General features: G+C 61.4%; 2 protein-coding genes across 3 annotated transcripts; both read right to left on the bottom strand.

The window, feature by feature from the left end:
- Positions 1-4,170: 4,170 nt before the first annotated feature.
- LOC308530562 (zinc finger and SCAN domain-containing protein 22-like) lies at positions 4,171-7,850 on the bottom strand. Of its 2 annotated transcripts, none has more exons than XM_081107282.1 (3): positions 7,748-7,850; positions 6,297-6,472; positions 4,171-5,067 (listed from the first exon to the last, which is right to left on the bottom strand). In XM_081107282.1, the coding sequence occupies exon 3, from the start codon at positions 5,029-5,031 to the stop codon at positions 4,513-4,515; it is 519 nt and encodes a 172-aa protein (XP_080963408.1). In that variant the 5' UTR covers positions 5,032-5,067; positions 6,297-6,472; positions 7,748-7,850; the 3' UTR covers positions 4,171-4,512. The 2 variants fall into 2 exon arrangements, with proteins under 2 accessions (XP_080963408.1, XP_080963409.1); XM_081107283.1 differs by having other exon boundaries at positions 7,607-7,750.
- A 5,977-nt stretch (positions 7,851-13,827) lies between these two features.
- Positions 13,828-17,639, bottom strand: LOC308530753 (zinc finger protein 8-like; the record flags this gene model as incomplete). Its single annotated transcript, XM_081107433.1, has 3 exons — positions 13,828-15,403; positions 17,388-17,483; positions 17,585-17,639. The coding sequence occupies 3 exons, from the start codon at positions 17,637-17,639 to the stop codon at positions 14,064-14,066; spliced, it is 1,491 nt and encodes a 496-aa protein (XP_080963559.1). The 3' UTR covers positions 13,828-14,063.
- Between the last annotated feature and the right edge of the window lie 249 nt (positions 17,640-17,888).

Below are 17,888 nucleotides of genomic sequence, written 5' to 3'. Positions count from 1 at the left end.
TCTTTTATAAAAAATATATTTTTATTGATTTCAGAGAGAAAGGGAGAGGGAGGGATAGAAACATCAGTGATGAGAATCATTGATTGGCTGCCTCCCGCGTGCCCCAAAAGTGGGGATGGAGCTGCAACCTGGGCATGTGCCATGACAGGGAATCGAACCGTGACCTCCTGGTTCATAGGTTGATGCTCAACCACGGAGCCAGGCTGGCCGGGCTGGTAACATTTTATTGAGGCCACTGCGTGCTGGGACCCTGGGAGAATCCGGTTGCTCTTGCCTTGTAGAGCCCATGGTGGTGGAAGACAGCCCAGAACACACACACACAAGGACATGCAGCCGCCTGGGAAGGCATGGGCCCCAGCACATGCATTCAGCAGACAGGAGTCCGGGTCTGCTGGGTCCTGTAGGAATATCTGGTGGGTCAGAGAGTAAGACAGGGCCCTGCTCTCGGAAGCTCACGGCATCTCGGGAAACACGTGGAGTGACTACCGTGTGGTAGGTTTAGGAGGCGAGCCGCAGACACAGATACAAAGGCACGTGGGCAGGAAACATGGCTTCTTTAGAACTGCGAGTCGTCCCCGTGGCCCGTGGGGCCGCATCACGAATGGCAGGCACGGGGGTTTGAGCTCCATCCCTGAGGGCAGGACTTGGAAACCATTTCATATCACTGCGCACTCGCAGAAAGGTGACCACATCCGGGCGCGCGTGAGGGTGCGTGGTGAGGCGGATTGGCCCAAAGTGACTCCTGTCTTGGCAAACCCGTATCCTGTTCAGGAAGCTCTGCGGTGGAAGGTGAGGCATCAGAGAGCTTCCCATCACCCAGAACAAGGTCAGATGCAGGGAGTGGAGAGGGTGGCCTGGAGGCCGGAGTGGCGAAGGCAGGAGGGGGCCCTGCTGGAACCGACATGGGCAGCAAGGAGGCCGCACAGGAGGTCCGGATGGTGGAGAAAGCAGAGCCGAGGTGAGTGTGGGTAGAAGGAACAGGGCCGATGGCTGGTGGGAAGCGGAAGGACGGGCAGGAGCACAAACGAATGCCGCTCGGGGAGGGTCAGCAGCTCCCCCAGCGACGGTGGGAGCATGAGGGAGCGGGTCTGGGAGCCTCATAGGAGAGGCAGACGCCCCGGCCGGCCTGGGCGTGGGGCACGAAGAAGTTGGAGGAGCAGCCGGTGGAAAGGCACAGCCCTGGCTGGTGTGCTCAGTGGTTAGAGCTCTGGCCCTTCCACCGGAGGGTTCGACTCCCCGTCAAGGGCACGTCCCTGGGTTGCAGGTTCTTCCCTGGCCCTGGCCTGGGCGTGTGCGGCAGGCAACCAGTCCATGTCTCTCCCCCATCGGTGTTTCTCTCTTCCTCCCTCCTACCCTTCCACTCAAAATCAATGAAAAAAGTATCTTCGAGTGAGGATTAACCAGAAAAATAAAAATAAATAATAAAAAACGGAAGGCACCGAGGTAGCGTGGGCCGTGTGGCTCCCGGGCTCGGCAGGCGAGGACCCCGAGTGTGAACCTGGGGCCCAGATCGTCGTCCTGAGACCACCGAGTCCTGACAGAGGCGCCCCCCCTGCCCTGGCTGCGAGGACCGACACCGTCCGCAGCGCGCTGTCCTCTGAGACGGGCCTGGCGGGGACGGAGGGCGGCGGGTCCTTCCGGAAGCGGAGGTCTTGGCATCTCCCGGGTCCCCCAGTGCAGAGCTGCTCCCAGACAGCCCTAAGTCTGCCCTCGAACCTCCTCATTCCGGGGGCGTCCTCGATGCCCCACCCCATTCTTCTTGGCTCCTTGGAAGTCGGGGTCTCCCACTCCACGTTGCGCAGGAGGCCGCTGCCCGGCGGGTCACCTTAGCACCGGGCCGTGGACCCGCAGGTGCGCCAGGAGGGCGGAGCTGCGGCTGAAGGCCTTCCCGCAGTCCCCGCACCGGTAGGGCCTCTCCCCCGTGTGCACCCGCTGGTGCTCGATCAGCGAGGAGCTCTGCGCAAAGGCCTTCGGGCAGACCTGGCAGCGGTAGGGCTTCTCCCCCGAGTGGACCCGCAGGTGCCGGATCAGCGCCGAGTAGTCGCTGAAGGCTCGCCCGCAGGCCTCGCACGCGTAGGGCTTCTCGCCGGTGTGCGTGCGCAGGTGCTGCGTCAGGTGCGCGCTCTGGCTGAAGGCCTTGCCGCAGGCGGCGCACGCGTAGGGCCGCTCGCCCGTGTGCACCCGCTGGTGCTGCGTGAGGTGCGTGCTGCGGCTGAAGGCCTTGCCGCAGTCCCCGCACGCGTAGGGCTTCTCCCCGGTGTGGATGCGCCGGTGCTGCGCCAGGTGGGTGACGCGGCTGAAGGCCCTGCCGCACTCCTGGCACGCGTGGGGCTTCGCCCCCGTGTGCACCACCTGGTGCTGGGCCAGGTGCGTGCTGCGGCCGAAGGCCTTCCCGCACTCGCTGCAGGTGTAGGGCGTCTTGCGGGAGTGGCCCTTCCGGTGCGCGTCCAGGGCCCGGGCGCTGGAGAACGTCTTGCCGCACTCCCCGCACTCGGAGGGCGCCCGTGCTGGGCGCGCGCACGGAGGGCCGGCGCCACCACCGCCCAAAGGACCGGACTCCTCCGCGGAGGGCGCCTTGTCCGGCCAGGTGGCCTCTGACCACACGCTGGGGACGTTCCCGAAGGCACCGGAGTCACAGCCCGGCTGGTCCCTGAGGGCCGCCTCGGGAGGCCCCGGAGCGGCCCTGAACCCTGTCTCCGGGGCGCAGGGCTCGGTCCAGACGTCCCCCGGGAGCCCCACCATCCTCTCCGAGCTGCCCTGGGGTCCAAAGGCGTCACCAAAGCCGTGTCCCAGGGACGCGCCCCCCGCGAGGGCCTGGGCAGCAGCCTCTGCCTCCTCCGAATCGCTGTGCTTGCAGCTCGGCCCTGGGGGCTCGGCTCCCGGCTTCCAGCCTGAAACACGGAGCCGCAGCGTCAGGCCTCGGGCATCAGCCTCTGGACTCACCCGGGGGACACGCAGGCCACTCCTGACACACCCGCTGGGCGCTGCTGAGAGCATCCAGTCCCTCACCCCCCAAATTCAGAGAGAGAGAGCGAGAAACATTGATGAGAGAGACAGCGATTGGCTGCCTCCTCACACGCCCGACCCCAGGCGGGGATGGAACCTGCCACGCTCCAGCGCACAGGCCCGCTCTAACCACTGCACCGTACGGGCCGGGGTCTGAGGCCCGGCCTCTCCGAGGTGCTGGGCGGGCCGAGGGTGGCGAAGGGCAGCCGGAGGTAGGGTTGTGTTCCCACGAGGGAGCACCTGCCTGGCCTCCCCTTGAGGGGAGCACAGAACCCGGTTCCTGGAGGACCCCAGGAAGGGGGGAGGGGGGCCCCCGGCGACCCGCCCCGGTCTAGCCCCCGGTTTCCTCATCTGTGAGGGAGGAAGGACACACTGCGGGCCCCGGGCTGCTGGCCGCTATCAGGCTTCAGGGCAGCAGACACTGGCCATGGCCTTTCGGCTTCAGCCTGCGGCTCAGACGGGAACGGAGGCCCAGCTGAGGGAAGCTCGGAGTAACTGATGCGCGGCCACATCATCAGCCCAGAGGCCGAGTCCCTGGTACAAGGTCGCACAGCAAGTGGCCACGCTGGGCTTCGGCTGGTGAATCTCAGCGCCCTTGAGTCCCCCAGGGGACCCACCGGCCTCGGGCTGCCCCCCTCCCCTCCCCGTCTCCCTCTGGTCCAGGAACCTGCTCTTCCCAGGACCACGGGGGCCACCCACACCACAGGGCCTCGGCCCCACCTCTCCATCTGGCTCTCCCTCTTCCTTTCAGCCCCGTGTTGCCTTCCTCTCCCTCCCTCCCTCCTCTCCCCAGCCCGATGACATCCGCGTGGGCACAGCGATGGGACCAAGGGCGGGCACCTAGCCGACCTCTTCCAGAAACGCCTGCTTCTCGAGGAGCTGAACAAGCTGCCCCGACAGTGGCTGTTTCACGGGCTGCAGACGCACCGCCATCCCCATTTTACTGACAGGGAAACTGAGGCATAGGAGAGTCACACAGCCGCCCGCCAGCATGGTTCAGTGGTTGAGCGTTGACCTGTGAACCAGGAGGTCACGGTTTGATTCCTGGTCAGGGCACAGGCCTGGGTTTCGGGCTCGATCCCCAGTGTGGGGTGTGCAGGAGGCAGCCGATCAATGATTCTGTCTCCTCATCAATATTTCTTTTCTTCTTCTTCTTTTTTTTTTAATCCTCACCCAAGGATATTTTTTTCCGTTGACTTTTAGAGAAAGTGGAGAGAGAGGGAAAGACAGGAACACCAATGCGAGAGAAATACATGGGCTGGCTGCCTCCCGTTCGCCCCCGACCAGGGCAGGGAGCCTGCAACCGAGGTGCCTGCCCATGACCAGAATCGAACACGAGACCCTGCAGTCCACAGGCCCACGCTCTATCCACTGAGCCAAAATGTCCAGGGCTCAGAGTTCCTCATTGATGTTTCTCTCTATATATCCCTCTTGCTCTCCCTTTAAAATGAATAAAAACATTAAAAAAAAAAGGTGTGCTATGCACAGCGCGAGCGTTTGGGTGAATTACAAACAGGGGGGCAGGCACTGGGCGGCCTGAACCCTGGCCCCTGCCCTCCCCCAAACAGCCCCGCCCCTGCCTGGGGTGTCCTGTGAACACTTGCCCACCGCCGTCTCCTCACCTTTCTGGTCCAGCGCCTGAGTCAGATCCTCCACCAGCATGGCGGCCTCCTTGCCGCTCCTGGGGCACTGGGCCCCCACCCAGGCCTGGATCTTGGGGGGCAGCGCGCCCAGGAACTGCTCCAGCACCAGCAGCTCCAGCATCTGCTCCTTGGAGTGCACCTCCGGCCGCAGCCACTGGCGGCACAGCCCGCGGAGCTGGGCCAGGGCCTCGTGTGGGTCGGACGCCTCCTCATAGCAGAAGCGCCGGAAGCACAGGCGTGCAGCCTCCTCGGGGTGGGCCGCGTGGCCGAGGCTGCACGCCTGGACCTGGGAGAGGCTGGCGTCCTCATCCTCCACCTTCACCCGCAGGACGCCATCCAGTTCCCAGGGCACCGGGCTCAGGGGGGCCTGGAGAACGGCCATCGGGCAGGCGCACGCCAGCGAGCCTGGGAGCTGGGTCTGCAGGGAGATCAGAATGGTGTCATCAGGGAACCTGGGTGCTGCCTCACACCCAGAGCAGGACAGACGCTGGCCTGGGGCCTGGGACACGAGACACATGCTCACAGGAAACAGATCCTCAAAATAATCAGGACAGTGCGACTGGCGTGGCTCAGTGGTTGAGCATCAACCTATGAACCAGGAGGTCGAGGTTCGATTCCCAGTCAGGGCACAGGCCCGGGTTGCAGGCTAGATCCCCACTGTGGGGGTGCAGGAGGCAGTCCATCAATGGTTCTTTCTCATCACTGATATTTCTATCTCTCTCTCCCTTCCTCTCTGAAATCAATAAAAATATACTAAAAACATAATCAGCCCTAGCCAGTTTAGCTCAGTGGATAGTGCATCGGCCTGCAGACCGAAGGTTCCCGGGTTCGATTCCGGTCAAGGGCACGTACCTCGGTTGTAGGCACCTTCCCGGCCGGGGCCCTGGTTGGGGCACGCGCAGGAGGCAACCCATTGATGTGTTTCTCGCACATCGATATTTCTGTCTTTCCCTCTCCCTTCCACTTGCTCTAAAAGATCAATGGAAAAATAGCCTTGGGTGAGGATTAAAAATAAAATAAAATAAGCCTCATTTGTTAAAAAAAAAAAAAAGAAATTCACAATAGACTCAGAGGATGGGAACTTTCTTTCCAATGAACAGATCTGAAAATAGACACAGAGAAGAAAACCATTGGCCCAGTTTCCTAATGATGGGATGGGCGGTGGCTGCGTCGAACAATCCAGGCAGCCCGACTCTATGGCCAGCCTGCTTAAATTGCACGCCTCCCCCCTCCTCTCTCACACGCTCCCCAGGTAGCCACGTGTGTGTGTGTGTGTGTGTGTGTGTGTGTGTGTGTATGAGACGATGCTTAAACCTACTGAGCCACCTGGCTGGGGGGAAAGTGGGTTTTTTTCTTCAATTTTTAGTTTATTTTTTTTAATTTTCATTTCAGAGAGGAAGGGAGAGGGCAAGAGAGAGACAGAAAAAACCTCAATGATGAGAGAGAATCATGGATTGGCTGCCTCCTGCACGCCCCACACTGGGGATGGAGCCCGCAACCCGGACATGTGCCCTTGACCGGAATCGAACCCGGGGCCCTTCAATCTGCAGGCTGATGCGCTATCCACTAAGCCACACCAGCGAGGATAGAGTGTTTTTTTTCCATTTCTCGCTCCTTACTCGTACCCGACCGGATAACGGCACCCACCTCAGAGGGTGGTGGTGAGGTTACCCAAGGCGATCCATGTGTGTCCAGCGCAGGCCGGGCTCACAGCAAACACGCAGGGAACGTCCAACCTGATGACTTTGCAGAGCCTCAGCAGACGCCAGCTCCCAGAAGGCACCGGGGGACACATCCACAAACCGCTGGTCACACGATTGCCGCTGCAGACGAGGCAAGACACAAATTCTTCGTCATATAATTAATAAACACTGCAAATCCTCCACGTTTCAGCCCCCCTGACAAAAATGACAGTCAATCGCACAGGTATGTGCACACACCCTACCTCAGGCAGCCTGTCAGTCATACCCCAAAATATTCCCAGGCACATACAATTTCTTTCTTTTTTTTTCTTTCAATATTTTTATTTATTTCAGAAAGGAAGGGAGAGATAGAAACATCAATGATAAGAGGGAATCATGGATCGGCTGCCTCCTGCGCGCCCCCTGCTGGGGATCCAGCCCACAACCCAGGCCTGTGCCCTTGACTGGAATCGAACCCGGACCCTTCAGTCCCCAGGCCGAGGCTCTATCCACTGAACCACAATGGCCAGGGCCATTTTTTTTTTTTAATGTATTGATCTGGGAGAGGTGGAGAGGATGGGGAGCGAGGGAGAGAGAAACATCGATGTGAGAGAGATGCATTGGTTGCCTCCCAAACTCACCCCGAGCGGATACTGAACCTGCTACCCAGGCGTGTGGCCTGAGCAGGGATCGAACCCACAACCTGCTGGTGTCGGGGAGGCCGCTCCAACCAAACCGGACCCCGCCAGGGCCGGGAGCACAGTCTCCGTCACACACAGACAGCCAAGCACACAACCTGCTGGGCGGTGTGTCTCAGGGGGTGAACTTTGACCTATGAACCTGGAAGTCCCGGGTTTGCTTCCGGGTCAGGGCTCCATCCCCCCCCCCCCCAATGTGGGGCTGTCAATCAATGATTCTCCTCATTGATGTTTCTCTCTCTCTCTCTCTCTCCTCTCCCTTCCTCTCTGAAATCAATAAAAATATTTAAAAAATAAATAAACAGATAAACACAGTCTCGGGGCATCTCCACTGCTTGGTCGCCGCCGCAGCCAGGCCCACAGGGAGGCCCGGTCACCTGGGGCCACGCGCCAGCCTCTGACGTCACGCCCCCACCTGCGGCCTCCCACGCCCCCGCCCCCGTCGGCGGCGCCCCAACCCGGCCCGACCGTCAGACCCCGTCACACCCGCGGACCCCGCGCCCCTACCCGTCTGCCAGGCGCCCGCGCCAAGGCCTGGGGTAGACCCCTCGCCCCGCGCCCGGTTAGCGGTCCCCACCTTGGACCAGTTAGTTCCGCGCAGTCAGCCCTTCACACCCGCCCGCCCTCCCGTGGCCGCGTCCAGCCCGTCTCGCTTTGGGGCGCAGCGGGCGCTCGCGGCTTCCGGGCCCCACCCCAGCGGGAGCCCCCTCGGACCCACCTCACTGTGGGGCGACGGGACACTTCCGGGAGCGGACGCGTAGGCGCCCGACTGAGGAGCCCGCCAGCGCGTCGGCACGCCGGAACTACAACTCCCAGAATGTGCCGCGCAGCTCACAAGAACCACAACTCTCAGAATGCGCCGCGCAGCCCGCCTGGACCACAACTCCCGGAATGCGCCGCGCCACACGGACCGGGCGTCGCCCAGGGCTACAGTTCATAGAAGGTGCCACGCAGGAGCCCACCAGCAGCCCGAGGCCCGCCGGGAGTTGTAGTCCAGGTGGGGCAGCGGGACGGTGAGTGCAGGATCTAGCTGGACCGTGCGTGGGAGGTTGAAGGTGTGTGTGCGAGGGGGTGAGGTGTGTGTGTGCTGGGTTGAGGGGTGTGGGTGCCGGGGTGAGGGGTGTGTATCGTGTGTGTGTGTGTGTGTGTGTGTGTGTGTGTGTGTGTATCTCACTGGGACCATGTACAGGGATCCCACGTGTCTGTCGTGTGTTTGCACATGACCTGGAGGCTGAGCTGTGTGTCACCGCTCCGTCCCTTTCCTGGATTGTGGCTGATAAACAGCGTGGTCACAGGAGCCTCTGTCCCAGATCTGCCCGCTCTCGTGACAGGGTCCCGAGCCCCACTCTGAGGTTAGGAGAGGGAGGAGCGGCCGGGGCAGAGGAAAGGGCTCTGTCCCAGAATACGAGCTCCCTGTTTCGGGATGCACGGTCCTCGTCCTGGGATGCGTGGTGCCCGCTGGGACCACTGACAGTTTTGGAAACTCGCGTGGACTGTCTGCCCGGGAACGTGGAGTCCGGGTGTGGCCAGGAAACCGGATGTCATTTTAATTAAGTCATTTCAACCAATTCCCCTTTCAGCCACCGCAGGGCGTGTCAGCACCTCGGACAGCTCCTGGCCCTTCCTGCAAGGGGTGTGTTTGTGGGGGGCGGGGGGGGGGGTGCGGGGTGGGTGAGCGCTCTGAACATCATATAAAGTGAATTCCCTGCTGTGTGACAGCCGGAGGCCCCCCCCGCCCCCCAGGCTCTGCGCTGCCAGGTGTGCGGACAGCGGCGGCAGCAGACACCTGTTGGCATGCTGCTGCTGCTGCTGCTTTAAAAAAATTATTGATTTCTGAGAGGAAGGGAGAGAAAACTATCAATGAGGAGAATCATTGATCGACTGCCTCCTGCACACCCCCTACTGGGGATGGAGCCTGCAACCCGGGCACGTGCCCTGACCAGGAATCGAACCCTGACCTCCTGGTTCGTAGGTCGAGGCTCAAGCACTGCGCCAAGCCGACCTGGTGTCAGCGTGCTTCCTTACGGGGACTGTCAGGTGGGGGAGTGCTCTGCAGTCCCAGCTGTCCTACATCCAGGCCCTGGCGAGACTCTCAGGAGGGAAGGGCTGATGTGTGTGTGCATGGGGATTGGTTGCCTCCCACAGCACCCTGACCTGACCGGGGACCGAACCCGAGACCCTTTGGTGTGCAGGCTGATGCTCTAACTACTGCTCACCGGTCAGGGCGAGTAGCAGCTATTTTACATTAACCAGGTTCCGCTAAAACACACACACACACACACACACACACACACACACACACACACGTGCATGCACCTGTGTATATATAGAGCAGGTGTGGCCAAGACACAGTCATATGGATGTTTTAATGCAGTGGTTCTCAACCTGTGGGTCGCGACCCTTTTGGCGGTCGAACGACCCTTTCACAGGGGTCACCTAAGACCATCCTGCATATCAGATATTTACATGATGATTCATAACAGTAGCAACATGACAGTGATGAGGTAGCCACGAAAATAATATCATGGTTGGGTCACAACATGAGGAACTGTATTTAAAGGGCCAGAAGGTTGAGAACCACTGTTTTAATGGGTTAGAGAGACAGTAAACAATGGAAGAAATGATTACACTTACTTTCATGTGAGAGTTTTTTATTTCTTGAACTGGTAGGACTTTTCCATGTTTCAAAATTCCAAAAATATCAAAAGATGCAGAGTGAAAATTATTCCTCATCCCTTTCTCCTCCCCAAGAGCAGCTGGTACGTTGCACCCTTTCTCACAGCGAATGTGTGCGACACAAATGGGAGACACAGCACACACGGCTGCCACTGTCTCACTTAACCACGTGTCCTGGAGCTCTGCCCACGCTCGTACACGGAGACACCCCCAGTTTTTTTTAAAGTATATTTATTGATTTCAGAGAGGGAGGAGAGAGAGATAGAAACATCAATGATGAGAGAGAATCGTTCATCAGCTGCCTCCTGCACACCCCCTATTGGGGATCGAGCCCACAACCCAGGCATGTGCCCTTGGCTGGAATCGAACCTGGGACCCTTCAAGTCCGCAGGCTGGGGCTCTATCCACTGAGCCAGGGCGACACCCCCAGTTTTACGGCCGGCAGTTCTCCACTTCACCCCACAGGCCACTCAGCTAGGCTCCCCGTGGTCGACGCGAAGGTGGCTTCCGCAGCTTTACTTTTGACATGAGACGAGAAACGGGACATTTGCAGAGGTTTCGGCTGCCTGGGAGGCAGGGGGGTGCCCGCCCAGAGCCCTCTCTGAACCGTGGAAACAGCCCTTCAGGTGCTGCTGTCTCGGGACCAGTGGAGGGGACGGGGCAACCTCAGGCCGGTCCCGGAGCCACCGAGAACACGGAGCCACAGTGGGGTCCCCCTCCCGGGAACGCCGGCCGGTGGAGCCGTTCTGAGTCTGCACCCCGCACAGCAGAGGGGCAGCGAGAAGGGACTGTCCGAGGGGGTTCAGGGCGCTGGCCTGCTGGTGGCCTGTCCCTTTCCTCTGGGGCTGGAGGTGGGGGAGTGGGAGCAGGAAGAGCCGACATGCAGGTGGTGAGGTCTGCAGAGCAGGAGGCCACCGAGGCCAAAGCTCATTTACCTTCTGGCTTGGGGGGGCTGTGGGGGGGCAAGAGGAGGGGAAACAGACCCCGAGAAAGGGCCCTGGAGCAAGGGGACGGCTCTGCTGCTGTTCTGGCCGGAAGGTAGAACTCGGCACCAGAGGCCCAAAGGGGGGACAGAGCAGCAAAGCTGTGGGTGAGGAGAGGATACGTGGGGAGGGCGAAGCGCACAAGACGGGCCCTGGGGCACTGTCCTGGGACCCCCAACATTTAAGAGGGGAGGGGAGGACAAGGAGGTGGAAGGGATCAGAGGGGCAGGACCCCAGGATGTAGGAGGGCCCAGCCGCAGGCTGGACGACCCAGGGGATGAGGGGATGGGCCAGAGGCAGGGGTGTCTGACCCGGGGACGGGGCCTGTGAGGCTGGAGGAGGAAGGCGCAGAGGACGCCAGCTGCCTGTCACCCACTCTACTCCCCACGCCCGTGTCTCGGGGTGCAGGTCTGCACCATGCAGCCTGGAAAAGCTGAAGACCAGCTTTCCGAGCCCCCTATCCTGAAAGGGGGGCCGTCCTGGCCCATGAGACGCAGTGGGCGTCTGCTGGAGGCCTGTGCGGGCCTGCCCTTCCCGCTTCTCTTGATCTGGATGCAAGGGCTGGGGCCACAGTCTCCCGAGACGCTGGGGGAGGCGGAGAGGCTGCAGAGCGCGCGACGCTGGCCCCGAGGTGGCCTCCAAGGAGCCCCGACCTGCTGAAGCCACTCGGACGTCAGTGTAAAGGCGGGCGGCTCCGCGTCCTGTGCCCCCCTTCCTTCCGAGGCCAGGCCTTCCTGTGCGAAGGGAAGGCTCCCGCCCGCAGGGACCCAGAGGGCGGGGCGGCCGAGGGCGGACACGGGGGCTGCGCAGGGACACAAGCCTGGGCTCCGTGGGGGCCCTGCAGGCAGAACCTCAGCGCTGAGCCGCCAGACGCCCGTCTTTCCGGGACTCTGGGCTCCGCCGGCCTCACCTGCCTCCCGCCGGCTGCAGTGCCTCCCCTCCCAGGGCCAGTGCTGCTTCCTTCCTACTTCGGATGGGAATGGATGCAGCTAACTTCCCTGCGATGCCCGTGCCGGGGGAACAGCAAACAAGGAGGCCGCGTCTGTATCTCGGAGGAAATGACTGACGTGCAGCAGGGCAGGTGCCGCGTCTATGGGGTCCACTTGGCTCCACTCTAGGTTAGAAAGCGGGAGATTCAAACCCTGGGTTTTTGTTTTTATTACATTTATTGGGGTGACACTGGTCAACACGATCATATAGGTTTCAGGTGTGGGCTTCTAGGTCACAAGGTCCATACCACCCAAGATACAACCTTCTGCTGTCACCACTTTAAAAATATATGTTTTTATTGATTTCAGAGAGGCAAAGGGAGCGAGAGATAGAAACATCAACGATGAGAGAGAATCATGGATCGGCTGCCTCCTGCACGCCCCACACTGGGGATCAAGTGTGCAACATGGGCATGTGCCCGATCAGCAATCCTCACCCGAGGATGACTTCCCATGACTTTCTAGAGACAGTGGGTGGGAGGAGAGAGAAGGTTGACATGAGAGATACATCGTTCGGTTGCCTCCTGCACGTGCCCCTACTGGGGCTGGGGAGCCTGCAACTGAGGTACGTGCCCTTGACCCGGAATCGAACCCGTGACCCTTCAGTCTGCGGGCCAAGGCTCTAACCGCTGACTAAACCAGCCAGGGCTATCACAGTGCTCTGTATGTCAACAACAGCGTGGACCAAGTTGGCCAGCTTGGCTTTGCTCAGGTTTAAAACTGGAGAGCAGTAAGATGATCGAGGCGGGGTTTGCAACTGTGAACATGAAGGTCCCGTGAGCATGCCCCGCGTCACAGAGAAATAAACCATGTTCTCAGAAGTCTGGCCTCACCTGGCACCGACATCTGCGGCCTCCAGCAGAGACCCCATACAAGGTGACGTCACACAATTCACGAGGAGCCCCAGCACACCTGGAGGCATGAGGCCAGATCAGAGGGCATTTCACCAGGCAAAGCGAGGAGCAGCTGATGGGCAGGCTGGAGATGGCGACAAAATTCCCCCCCAGAACGAATACAGATGGAAGAAGAGCCCTCGCTGGTGTGGCTCAGTGGACAGAGTCCCAGGTTCCACTCCTGTCAAGGGCACGTGCTCCGGTTGCAGGCTTGATCCCCAGTGGGGGGCATGCAGGAGGCAGCCCATCAAGAATTCTCTCTCATCATTGATGTTTCTGTCTCTCCCTCTCCCTTCTTCTCTGAAATCAATAAAAAAACAAACAAATGTAAAACATTGTTAGCACAACCCCAACCAACCAATATACAGTTTGGGAAATGGTGGCTGGCGCTGGGCGCGGTGCCTCTCCCTTGGCAGCGTGGACATTATGGGATGGTGAGCAGCATCCCCGCCCGAGCCCACAAGACGCAGTGGCCCTGCCTCCTGCAGTCCTGACAGCCAGCTGTCACCAATGGAGAACCAGCCTGCGGCTCAGAGCAGCGCCGGCTTTCCCAGGCAATGGCTTTCCCAGGAGCAGTGGCATCTCAGGGCTTCCATGCCACCTGCTTTGGGCATGAGGGTGGCTGATGTGGCTGATGGGGGTGGGGGCAAGCTGCTCTAAAGCCCGTGAAGTGCAGACTGGCCCTGGGGGCGCCGCGTGTGCGTATGAAACAATCCGTGTGTAAGTGTGAACGGAGACCCTCGGCCGCCTTCACGGGTGCACACACTAATCCCGCACGCTGACAACTTCCCAGAAATGCAACGGCATTTTGTTTTGCTCAAAACTCTTCCAAGAGCGAGTCAACTCTCTGAAGATCCACCTCCCGCCCTGGCAGGTTCTCAGTGGTTAGAGCACGGCCCGTGGACTGAAGGGTCCAGGGTTAGGTTTCTGGCCAAGGGCACGTACCTTGTTTGCAGATTCAATCTGTGGCTCCCTTTGGGGCATGAGTGGGAGCAACCAATCGATGTGTCTCTGACACAACAATGTTTCTCTCTGTCTCTCTCTCCTCTCTGCACCTGTCCCTTCCACTCTCTAAAAAAATAATCCATAGGAAAATTTTTTTATTCTTCTGGTGAGGATTAAAAAAAAAAAAAAATCCGGTCCCGGACAGGAATGCCCCTCTCAATGCTTCCTGGCCAACCTCAGACCCAGTTACTAGACGACGCCCACAGGCCCTGCCAGGTCCCCGGCATGGGACACGTTACTCCATTACAGTTACTTTTGCTTTAATCATCCTGCACAGAACGGGGTCCATGTGGGCTTCCTGACGTGACCTGTGAACCCGTCTCAGGGTCCCAGAGGCAACAGAAAGAGTTTAAAGGGTGCGCCGGGCTCCATAGAGCGGAGGCCCCCCAAGCTCCTGCATCTGCGGAGAGCGGAGGCGCCCAGACCTTCCTCCCCGCGTCAGCCCCACGCGCCCCTGCGCCGGGTCGGTCTCTGCGGTGTCCGTCCGCCTAGGGGGCCTCCTTGATGTCAAACACCACGGACGCGCCCACGGGCGGCTCCTCCACCGCAATCACGTGCACGGGCTTCCTGTCCTGCACGATCCCCTGGATGTCAAACAGCGCGAGCGCCTTGCTGGCAGGCGGCCCTGCCCGGGGCCCGTCCCCGGGGGCCTCGCCTGGGCGCAGGTGAGGCACCGAGCTGCGGCCCAGGGGCGGCTCCGGCCGCCGCCGCCGCCGCCCGCGAGGCCCATCCCGCGTGTGCGTCACCTGGTGCCGGATGAGGTGCGAGCTCTGGATGAAGCACTTCCCGCACTGGCCGCAGCGGAAGGGCCGGTCGCTGCGCGGGGCGCTCTCCCCCGGCGCCAGGGCCGGGTCGCAGCCCAGGGCGCCCGCCCACGGGTGCGCCGCGAGCGCCGCCTGCTGGAAGAGGAGCCGCTGGCGGCACTCGTAGGGCTTCTCGCCCGCGTGCTTGCGCTGGTGCTGCGCCAGCGAGGAGCTGTGCCGGAAGCGCTTGCCGCAGTGGCTGCACTCGTAGGGCCGCTCCTCCGTGTGCGTCCGCAGGTGCAGGAAGAGGCAGGTGGTCCGCGAGAAGGCCTTCCCGCACACGCTGCAGGCGTAGGGCTTCTCGCCGGTGTGCGTGCGCCGGTGCCGGCCCAGCGAGGAGTTCTGGTTGAAGGCGCGGCCGCAGTCCTGGCAGGCGTAGGGCTTCTCGCCCGTGTGGATGCGGCGGTGCACGGTCAGGTGCGTGCTGTGGCAGAAGGACTTGCCGCACTCGGCGCACTTGTAGGGCTTGTCGCCCGTGTGGATGCGCGCGTGCTGCACCAGCGAGGAGTTCTGGCTGAAGGCCTTGCCGCACTCCTTGCACAGGTACGGCCGCTCCCCGGTGTGGATGCGCTTGTGCACCGTCAGGTGCGCGTTGTGGTTGAAGGCCTTGCCGCAGTCCGCGCACTTGTAGGGCTTCTCGGGGGGGCCGGCCGCGAGCTCCGCCAGGGCCCCGCCGTCCCAGGGCGGCTCCGAGGGGCCGGGCTGCTGGCCGGGGGCGCGGGGATGGGCCCCCGAGTCTGCGGCCGGCGAGTCGGAGGGGCCGGAGGCGGCGCTCCCGGGGGCCGCGGGGAACGGGCCCAGGTCTGCGCTCGGGGCACGGCTCTCCCCGGGGCCGAGGCTCTCGGGGCTCCTCCCCGGAGCGGGTGCTGCCTCGAGGCGGAACTCCGCGGGCCAGGAGCCGCCCTGGTCCTCCTCGCCCCAGCCTTCCCCCGGGAGGCCTGGCCTGTCCGTGACGCCGGACGGCGCTTCCTCAGGAAGGACCTGCCCCGCGGGGGGTGCGGGCCCTTCAGGTCCCGGGTCCCAGCCTGGAAGAAAGCAGAGCTGATGAGGCCGGGAAGGAACAGGGGAGTCGGCCTGCCCCCCGCCCCCGGTCCCCCGAGGTCTGCTCTGATGCCAACGCCAGTGCCTGGCTACACCCACCGCTGCCCTCTCACCCATCCTCCGACCCCATGTCCAGGCCCCGCCCCGGGCGGGGCAGTCGCCCAGAGCACGGGCGGAAAGCGAGGTGCCCAGCGATGGGTGGCTTTTATGTTTGTTTGTTTCTAAACTTTAAATAGTTTTTACTTTTTCACTCACAGCTGACATACAATACGGGTACCGGTATATTTAGTTTAAATGGACAACCCAGTGATTAGACTTTATATCACATAAGTGATCAGGTTTTTGTGTTTGAAAAGGGTCTGTCTGTAGAAAAAAAAAAAAAAAAGAATATGCACCACAGACAGGCAGGATTCTAACCTCCGGCCTGCGGTCCAGGCGCAGCCACGGGGGCACTGCCTGGAGGGTCTGCAGGCGGCAGGGAGGTCGCCATCAGCTGCCCTGGACCCTCACAGCAGGGAGATGGGCCCCGGCGGGCGTGGCTGTTGGCTGAGCACGTCCCGTGCACCGAAGGGCCACCGGTTGGATTCCCGGTCAGGGCGCATGCCTGGGCTGTGGGTCTGGTTCCTGGTCAGGGTGCATGAGGGAGGCAACCAATCAATGTTTCTCTCTCCGCCTTCCTCTCTCTAAAATCAATAAAAACATATTTAGGGAACATGTGGAAGCACCCTATCAGTGGGCCTCTCTCCCACATCAATTTCTCTCTCTCTCTTGCCCTCCTTCCCTTCTACTCTCTTTAAGCCACCCCCTCAACGTTTACGGGACGAGGGAGGAGGACGGGGGCGCCTGTGCAGGGGCATCTGTCAGGAGTGCAGGAGCCTCTCTGAGCTGAGAACAGCCCTTGGACGATGGTCTGCAAAGAGCCGGGACCCGCAGTCCCAGGACGCACAGAGCTGAGCTCGGCCAGCAACCCGGTGCAGCCTCCCAGTGAGCCCACCCCGGCCTGGCTGACGTGACTACGGCCATGTGACCCGGAGCAGGAAACCAGCCGGGTCTGACAGAACTGAGACAATCAGTGTGTGTGACTGTTTTTTTAAAACTTACCTTTATTGTTGAAAGTATTACAAATGCCCCTTTTCCCACCATTAACCCCTTCTAGCCCACCCGCTCTCCCTGCCCAATGTGTGTTGTTTTAAGCTGTTATGTTCGTGGTGATAGAAAACAGACTACACGCAGCCTGCAAAGCCTAAAACACTTGCTATCTGACCTCAGATGCTGGGGATCAAGCAGTCACCCCAACAGAGAGAGAGCCTGCCGTCAGGAGCTGGGAGCAGACGCTGAACGAAGCCTGGAGCAGCAGCCTGGGGGCTCAGGGCAGGCGAGCAGCTCAGTTTTATAAAACCCGAGTCACAGGCCACAAGCAAGCAGGGGTGCCCACCTCAGGACACCCTGGGGGGCTGCAGTGCCGAGGCCTCCAGGCCCAGGAGGGCTCCCTGCTTAGTGCACTGAGGTGAAGGTGGACCCATTTTCTCTGGCTGCTGCAACCACCACCAGACTCAGCACCAGGGGAGCAGTGACCCGGAGCCCATGGGGACAGCGACCTGGAGCTATGGAGACAGCGACCTGGAGCCCATGGGGACAGCGACCCGGGGCCCACGGGGACAGCGACCCGGGGCCCACGGGGACAGCGACCCGGGGCCCACGGGGACAGCGACCCGGGGCCCACGGGGACAGCGACCCGGGGCCCACGGGGACAGCGACCCGGAGCCCACGGGGACAGCGACCCGGAGCCCACGGGGACAGCGACCCGGAGCCCATGGGGACAGCGACCCGGAGCCAGTCTTCCTCTGGACTTGGCCTCGCCTGCCCTTTCCCCTTTCTGGACCTTCCCCGTCACCTTTCGCTGTGAGCACTGGTCTGGAGGACCCGGCTCACCACCCATTCCCAGCAGCGCCCCATAGGGATCCCCACCTGGACAGCAGCCCTGGGCGAGTCCCTGCTCCACCACCCACAGCTCAGCGCCTTGCTCCAGCTGGGAGATGACTTCCGGTTTGGGAAGCTCAGGCCCTGGAAACAGAGAGAGACACGGAATGTGGGTTCTGCTCGGGACACGAAGCAGCTGCCCGCCCCCAGCCCTGGACCCCTGACCGCCAGGCGGGGAGTCTCACACAGGAGGAGGCTCTGCCACGGGACAGAGAAGGGCGGACACCTCCCCGTCCACATGTCCCTCAGGGAAGAACCCAAGGTCCTGGTCCCCAGCCCCAGGCCCCATGAAGAATTAGTGCAGGAATCTGCTCTCAGCTCAGGCAGCGGCCTCACCCACAGAGAGCAGGTGCCCGAAGGTCTCCAGCATCACGTCCCGGTACAGGGTCCTCTGCGCCGGGCCCAGCCGCCCCCACTCCTCCGGGGAGAAGTCCACGGCCACGTCCCGGAAGGTCACCGGCTCCTGAAACATCACACACAGGCTCAATC

The sequence above is a fragment of the Myotis nattereri genome, assembly GCF_964212035.1.
Source record: "Myotis nattereri genome assembly, chromosome: 15".
NCBI classification, from domain to species: Eukaryota; Metazoa; Chordata; class Mammalia; order Chiroptera; family Vespertilionidae; genus Myotis; species Myotis nattereri.
This window is presented reverse-complemented; position numbering and strand designations above follow the sequence as displayed.

Bases quoted from the DNA above. Each gene is read 5' to 3' on its own strand.
- LOC308530562 (XM_081107282.1), bottom strand. From the start codon at position 5,031: ATGGCCGTTCTCCAGGCCCCCCTGAGCCCGGTGCCCTGGGAACTGGAT.